Below are 8617 nucleotides of genomic sequence, written 5' to 3'. Positions count from 1 at the left end.
TTCAAATATATATCGTGATCAATATTTTTGGCCATATCGCCCTGCTCTACTTCATACCCTACATCAAGATATGTTCAAAAGCAGCTTTGCACTGAAATAATAGTGATCCCACAGGCAGGCTCACTGACTCTTACTCGTGCTACATCACCTATTAAACTGTAACACCTTATGATATAAACACTCGTCCTCCTTCCAGTACATCCTTCCTGCAATGACACGATTTTCTTTATCTGCCAAATCACTGAGATCCACTTCAGCACAACAGCTGCAAAGAAGAGCTGCAACACAGGAGCAGAGCCTTGAAACGAACGGCTCTCTGTGCTGCAGCATAGACACCGAGTTAAACTCCACAACCACAGACGCAGGAACTTCGCAGCCATTAGGCTGGCTGAGGATTTTCAGGAATGAGTTTCATCTTTCAGGTGTATCAGGTTCTCCACTACATTTCTCAGCTCATCTCAGCCTTGCTTGACCCACCCCAAATAAAGCCTCGGGGGCAGACCCCTGTCCACACTTCGCTTTAAACAAAATCCTACATTCGTATGTAGCATATCGAGGAGATAGATGTCAAAGGTCACCTAAAATCAGACCCCGCAGGTCACGCTAGCAAAAACAGCCCGAACACTGGCTCTCTGACAAACTCACGTTCATGTTTACAAGGTGTGGCATAGACAGCAGTCTGACATTCAGTGGTGTCACTGTAACATCTTCCATGCAGAGGAATGCAGCTCCAAGGCCCACAATGCCATGAAACAGCACTCAGCCCGCTGTGTAGGAAGCAGAGATGTTCCAGGACTCATTCTTACTCCACTAACCACCACAAACTAAAACACTCAGATATTCAGCTAAATTAGAGAACAGCGTACATTACTGTTACAGCACTATGTGACCTGCTCTACCACCTGAGCTACAGCCACCACTTCCCAGTTTGGTCCCAGCTGCTGTCTTGACTTGAGTGTAGAACAAGGCTCAAACAAACAAAAGCAAAAACAAATGAAAACCCTCAAAGCTAAGTCGGACAGCGTGGCGTGAAGGCACAGTTCTGTTTCACCCCTGCACCCCTCCATCCCTGTCACCTGTCCAAATTGACTCCTGTGGCCGTCAACTTCTTCTGAATGACAATTTCAGCAAGTTGTAAACGAACCTTTGGACTATCAGAACAAGCTAAGCTAGTGGATGTTAGACTAATTCATGTCCTCCAACAGGCTCTTTATGCTTTTCATCGCTCTACTTTCTCACTGCCAAACAAGTGACTAGTTGAAAGTAGGGCTGGGCGATATATTGACTTTTTAAATATATCAATATATTTTTATATGAGATGTGACAATATCCTTTATATCGATATAGTCTATGTTACGTTATAATTATACTTGTGGAGCCACAAGTTTGCCTCTCTTTTGTCTCTGCACTGCGTTACTCCGCCTCTCCTTCACTGAACAGAACCTCCCCCCTCGCTTCTCCTGCAGGCAGGACGGACACGGCAGCTGCCTCAGAGGAGCTGCTCGGTAAAAAGAAAACAGTTGGACATTTAGTGCTGCAGCGTGACGTTAACGCCGTAACTGCATTAACGGGGCAAATCTCTGTTAAGGAGTTACCGCGGATCGCCCCGTGCGTGGGGCTGCACGGCGTCAACGCGTTAACGAGCTAACCGCGCTAACGCCTAAAATCCTTTCATTTTCTCAAAAATCGACAGCGCGCCTTATGTATGAATCCTGGTTGTGCTCACTGACCGCGAACCGATTTTATGCGGTACACTGCGCTCAGAAACCTTTCAGGTTTAGACATTAGCTTTGCTGAGCTACGGAGCCGCAGCGCTTGATGCATTGTTGGAGCATTACGCTGAGGAGCCTCGCGGAGCGATACGTACTCTGCTTCAGCGTAATGTTACCGTACTGAGTGCATAAGGGCCATAAACGGCTCCTGTTCAGCAGTGGTTACAGAGAGGAGCACGCAGTAGACCCTGGGAACAGAGCAGCTGCTTGTTATTCTGCTCAGCCTCTGGTAGTTTACATTTTGACTGCACAGCTTTTTGTTATGCACAAAAACAGCACTGTTTCATTTATGGAGCATGATTATTTAATAAATGCTGATCATTCTGAGTAATGTTTTCTTGTACATCTGCGCTGTATGTTAATAAAAGTGTGACATCTGGGACAGTGTGACTAAGAACTCTGTTCTTACTTTATGGCTTTAAAAAACATGAGTATATCGCCATCCAGCTAAAGATGAATGAATGAATTTTGGGTCATATTACCCAGTTGAATGTAATCTAAAGCAGAGAACGAGGTCAGTGGGCCCTGCCATTATCTTTACAGGCTAACTGACGCATCGCTAACCGGGCTGACCCTCGGCCAAACCCCTGCAGCCCAAAAACTCGGAGCTCAACTGTTTCCCACCAGACTACCGAACCCACGGCTTTGAAATGTCCTCGGTGAAGGAGAATCATCTGTGACGGCCTCGCAACTAACAGTGGACTCACTGGCTCCACTATAAAGGACCCAGAGCCTGTAGTGATGAGCTGGCTGTTGCTAACAGTGTGGTGAACACGCTGAGGGGCGGGCTTATTAGTTGTGTAATCTCATTGGTACAGGGTTATTTGATGCCCCATGCTGGTACATTTTGGCGTCCTAAACGTTATGCAGCCATTCTTCACCGTTGTTGAGAAACGCCATCGATGTGTTCATCTAGGTTCATCTTTTGTTAACACTATTAGAAGGACATTGCGGATACAAGTGGCCCGTCTCTGAAAGGCGGAGTGGACTCTGTGTTAGCAGTAGAGTGAGGAGTTGAGTCATTTGAGATAGAGCTGCTACTCCTCCACATGGAAAGGACACGGCTAAGGCTGACAGCAGCCGTCCCATGGTACATGGAAGCAAAGACTGAAAGTGGCCGTGGGATGTACGAGAACACGTTCATTTCAAGGCTTCTGTAACACTTTTCAGACTGAAAGCATGTTTGAGATATTTTATGAAGAGCTTTGTTCACAAGCCAACACAAATATAGACGGTCAGTAAGGGTCTGAGCCACAGGCCTGAGGCTGGGTCTATCTATTAATGAAAGGCCTGGTTTTCAGCAGTGAAAGCCTGCATGGAAGCACAGGGCAAAGCTCCAGCCACACAGACACACATGCTCATAAACATGAACACACCACCTCCTCATCCAGGGGACCAAACAGCGTCAGCACTCTTGTTGTTTGCTGTCAGAAAGACTCCAAGGACAGAGGAACAGTGATTTACATTTATTAAGGAGGATGCGGCAACACCGCCAAGTTCTTCCACGACAAATGAAGAGCGTCTCAAACGCTGCATGTGAACGTCTCCCACACCACAGAACACGTCAAATACCCGTCTTGGCTCGGGTGGAGTACGGCCGACAGGTGGGACAGCCACTTCGGTGCCACTGAAGTCTTGTTAATGCTCGCTCGCGAACACTAATCTTCTTCACTAACGGGGACCTGGATCTGATGCTGGTGAGGGGAACCTGGCAGAGAGCTGGTGAGTCCAGCTGTTTTATTCAGCTTTTACCTTTTACCAGCTTTTAACATGCTGAGGAAGACTGCGCGTGGTGGTGCAGTGGCGGCTGTTTTAGGAAGAAGCTGCCCTGCAAGCATCCCCGCCCGACACTCGGTGCAGCTGCGTACAGACCTCCGTAATATCCCAAGGACTTTGTTCAAGACTTTTCAAACTTTTTAGCTGGTCTCGTACTTTGATAAACCTGAATTGTTGGAGATTTTAATATTGATGTGTGTTGCCCCTCCAGTCTGCTGGCCAGAGATCAGTCTGATAAGACTCTGTGTCGGGGCCTAAACAGGTTCATACATATTGTGCTGTCTCTACGGTTACCGGTCCTAAACATGAAAATATGTTGCCATCCATCCACCCATTTGCGTCTGCTTATCCTTTTCAGGGTCGCGGGGGGCGCTGGAGCCTATCCCAGCTGTCATAGGGCGAGAGGCAGGGTACACCCTGGACAGGTCGCCAGTCTGTCGCAGGGCCAACACACAGGGACAGACAACCATTCACACTCACATTCACTCCTAGTGACAATTTGGATTATCCAATTAACCTATCCCCACAAGCTGCATGTCTTTGGACGGTGGGAGGAAGCCGGAGTACCCGGAGGGAACCCACGCAAACACGGGGAGAACATGCAAACTCCACACAGAAAGACCCCGACCCAACTCAGGACCTTCTTGCTGTGCGGCAACAGTGCTAACCACCGTGCTGAAGATATGTTGCATTTGATATATTTTTATCTCACACCTCTTATTCCAACACATCGTTGTAGTGTGTTTAACCCATCTGCAACAACAATTTTCTATTGCTTTTAAAAACGTTGTAAGATCTCCCCTCGGCTTTGGTACTGGTGGTGGTCAGAGGGCCCGGTGGCGCCAGTGTCCGGCAGCCTCGCCTCTGTCAGTGCGCCCCAGGGTGGCTGTGCTACAATGTAGCTGCCATCACCAGTGTGTGAATGTGTGTGTGAATGGGTGGATGACTGGATATGTAAAGCGCTTTGGGGTCCTTAGGGACGAGTAAAGCGCTATATAAATACAGGCCATTTTGGTACATCTCATTTTTATAATAAATGCAAAACTGTCCTTGATGAGGTTGCTGCTTTACAAACTATGAGTGTGAAACCACAACCGGACCCGTGGATAAATGACACCACTCGTTCAGCCAGACGAGAGAGCAGGACGGCTGCAAGCGGAAAGACGACGTCGTTTCCCATCCTGAGCGACCGTCTGTAACAGCAGAAGAGTCCATGTTTTTCTGATGTTGTTGAGCTCCAACAATCCTCTGGGTCTTTTTTCAATGACTGACTCTGCTCTGAATATTTCCCAGTTCAGTTTGTTATCAATAAGATAAAACAGCTGCCCTCACACGACCTTTCTAAAATATTCACCAGCTGTTTTTGATCAGTTTGAGCCTGTGTGCCTTGATCAGATGGAGGAACGATGTAATGGCATGAAGACGTCATTTTAAGAAATATATTCTCGATTCCTCGGTCCCCTCAGAGTCCAGGCCTATCTCAGAGCTTCCCTTCCTCTCAAAGATTTGGGAAAAGATTGTGTTTGTTCAGCTGCAATCTTTTGTAAATGGACACGATGTTCTTGAGAGGTTTCAGTCTGGTCTTCAGGCTCTTCACAGCACTGACACTGACATTCGAACGTATCGCGATATATATCGTGTACTGTGATACAGCCAAAGAAATATCGTGATATTAGATTTCTATTCTCATAGCAGCCTAGTTCTGCTGGAGGTTTCTTCCTGTTAAAAGGGAGTTTTTCCTTCCCACTGTCGCCAAAGTGCTGCTCATAGGGGGTCATATGATTGTTGGGTTTTTCTCTGTATCTATGAAGCGCCTTGAGGCGACTTATGTTGTGATTTGGCGCTATATAAATAAAATTGAATTGAATATCGCCCAGCCCTGCTCTGAACCTCTCCTGAATGACTGAACTCCACCTATCACAGAATACATCCACCTTTCCAACAAAGGCGTGGATCTTAGATGTCCAGTAGTGTTAACAATAAGATCCAGCTAGATTAACAGATTTATGTCGATCTATTCAGTGAATCGTAGCAGCCCTAATATTTACTTTATCTACTGAAGACATTCTTAGTTACTGTGCATACGCTTTCTGTCAACATGCCATGCTGTCTCATGGTGCTGCTCTTTATAAACACGGTCCGCAGGTGCGCATGCGCTGTCAAAATAAAAAACGCGCACCAGATAAGAAGTTGCAACGCACGTTTGCGTACATAAGATTTTCTGGAGGAGGACAGACATTTGTTTAGAACTCTTAGAGATGTTGCAGAAGCTCCTTTAAGCAATTACTGTGATGTTCCTCCACCTCCAAAGAAATGCCAGGAGGAGTCCGAACCACAAAAGAAGCACGTATTCTCAGAAAAGTGGTTGCAGGAGGTGAGCTGGCTTCAAACAAATGATGAACGCACAGAGATGTGGTGCAGAATGGGCCGTGAAAATCCCACTCTAATGGACAAAAACACTGCCGTTTATATAGGAACTAAAAACAGCGCATGCACACCATGTGCAGCCCTGTTTATAACCTCTCTGTGATGCTGGGGGGTCGGCAGGGTCAGGTTTGGATGGACAGCATCACTCTGTAAGTGATTCTAAAGAGTTTGAAAAGAAAAAGCCAAATAAATCGTGTCTTTAAGACAATGACCCACAGATGATGTAATTATTGTCCGATTCTACATATCAGGTGTAATTGTAGGTAGGGCTGTTCGATGTAACGATATATAGCGGACGACGATATAAAAACGTCGTTTCATTTCACGCTATCGTTTGTTTCGTGGTGTCGCAAAATAAACTGTTTACGGCGATATTTTTTCATGTTCTGATGTCACTGTAGGGGCTACATTCATTTCTTAAAGGTCTCTCTTTCTCTTAGATTTAATAGAACCACACTACGGATGACAAGCGCCTGTTTTTACATGTTGTCGTTAGCAACAACGACGGTAACACCATCACGTGGCTCCGCTGTCCGCTTGTTTGTTTTCCACGTAAACCTTTCACAATAAAGCTCAAGATCCTGTTGAGACTTTTCAAAATAAACTGAATCATGTCAAAGATGCAAAGAGTTTACAGATGAGAAGCAACAAAGAGCCGGGTGCTAAAAATAAAGCTCAGACTCAAACTTTGAAAGAAAACGGCGCCGTTACAACTTGTGTCTAAAGATGTGTCGTTTCATGCATCGTTAACACACTCGACTCCAGCTACAGGACGCACAGCTGGAAACACTTCACGCAGGTCGAGCTGCCCGAGATTCACAGCTTTACAGAAAATGTTACATGTTTGTGATTTATATCGTTACCGGACGATGGATGTCTGATATCAGGATATGAGACTTTGGTCATATCGCACAGCCCTAATAACAGATAGCACAAAAGTCCTCTGTGTTAACTTCAAAGAGTTCACACTGGTGTTGACTGTCTGCCTTAAATATGCAAAACAAATGCAACTACAAACCAACTACACAGCGTCAGCTCTGAACACAGCACAAACAGCCAAATCTCTGCTAGCTGTAGCTCAGGAGGAAGGGCAGGTAAACCACTAACTGCAAGGCTGATGCTTTGATTCCCAGTGGCTCCAGTGCCAGCTCTGAATGCCAAAGCTTGCTGGGTGAGATACTTAACCTCAGGTTTTCCTCCAATGCACAAATTTACTATTCAAATGTTAGACAGCACATGTGCGAATGGGTGTACGAGGCTTTGTTTCTCTTCTTCCAGGCTGATTTTCATCTTTCAGATTAGAATGTCTGGCAAGCAAATAAAATATTGTCAATAATAAATACAAGACTGTATTTATGGGCTTTTGTGTCGAGCTGTTAGGAAACAAAGGGTTTATATATATACGATTCACAGGTCAGTGTTAAACAGCTGTAACAAAGAAACAAAACAAACCCATTTATAAATGCTCAGCTATGAGACAGCTGTCAACAAACCAGGGCGGCTCAACACTTTGGCACAGTGGATAATTCTGCTGGCTCTTTGTTTACGTTGTTGAAACAAACATTACTGTGCATTCCAATGGAACCCACTGACAGGAAAAATCAGCAGACCCGACCTTAGAGTCATTTAAACAAGTCCGCGCGTGGATTTGGTGGTGCTCAAAATACACAGAGCACCACCATATGTGCAGGCACACAGGGCTCAATCCTAATGTGTTTCTTTCCTTCATGATCAGTCTATTCGGAGTCAAAGGGCAGTTGCGCTCAAACACAAGTGAGATTTACCGCTTGATCCAACACAAGCCAAGCAGCTGCCACTCCACATCAAATTCACCCCACGGTTCAACAACAGCAGGTACCAGCCGCACTGGGAGTGCCACAGTGGGATTCCCCAGTCCTACACATAATCAGGTGTTATGGTGTGATAAAAGCGGACACCCTGTTCTAGGTTAACATGAGGAAACTGAGAAATAAAACTTACCAGTTTTATTACTGGTGCCAGGAACATGAATAAATGACTCCTAGGAGACATCGCAGCGAATATTCGACACTTCACGCTGATTGGGATGAATAATGTACAAAGACATGTTTGTGACAGTGCTTACCCATTCGAGGACACGAATAAATCCCAAAGGCTCCTTCAGCGGTCCAAGGTCCAGAGAAAACCCAGCCATCGCTTTCTGTGCACCAAAGACACACAACCAGGTCTAAACGAAAAGTAGCTCTGCAAACGGCGAGACGTGTTGGTCACCTTGCAGCTAACTGACGCTGCCCTGGTTAAAGCAGCTGCATGCTAACGCTAGCTCACGTACACTTAAGCACTTTAAAAGACTCACAAACCTGAACAGTGTCCATCGAAGTGTGTAAAAACTAGCAGTCAGTGTCCCGGTACTACTTTTGTCAGTTTGCATGGAAAGCTAACTTCAAGTTGCTCCGTCTGCTTTCTGCCGACGACATAGGAGCTAACAGCAGGGGGCAGTCTCTACTGTGCACGGACTAGTGATGCGCCAATCATGAACGAATCGTTCAGTACTCGAGAATCACTTTACTGACTCGTGAATCATGATTCACGAGTCCAACTGACGCATCCCTGTTGCTGTTAGCAAACTAATTCCATTAGTAGAAATGTATCTAGCTTATAAT

The 8617-nt window shown here is 45.8% G+C and overlaps 1 protein-coding gene across 1 annotated transcript in view; it reads right to left on the bottom strand.

Annotated features, from left to right (window-relative positions):
- The window catches only part of sypl2a (synaptophysin-like 2a), a 35497-nt gene extending 27012 nt beyond the window's left edge, over nt 1-8485 (bottom strand). The window contains exons 1-2 of the mRNA XM_005749870.1: nt 8315-8485; nt 8080-8154 (exon numbers count right to left, since the gene is read on the bottom strand). Of these exons, the coding sequence (XP_005749927.1) occupies nt 8080-8154; nt 8315-8329 (90 nt within the window). The 5' untranslated portion in view covers nt 8330-8485. The remainder of the gene's footprint in view (nt 1-8079; nt 8155-8314) is intronic.
- Between the last annotated feature and the right edge of the window lie 132 nt (nt 8486-8617).

This window comes from Pundamilia nyererei, unplaced genomic scaffold, assembly GCF_000239375.1.
Source record: "Pundamilia nyererei isolate P.nyererei 1_Seehausen unplaced genomic scaffold, PunNye1.0 scaffold00257, whole genome shotgun sequence".
NCBI lineage: Eukaryota > Metazoa > Chordata > Actinopteri > Cichliformes > Cichlidae > Pundamilia > Pundamilia nyererei.
Note: the sequence above shows the minus strand (reverse complement) of the source record. Positions and strands in the feature narration are given on the sequence as shown.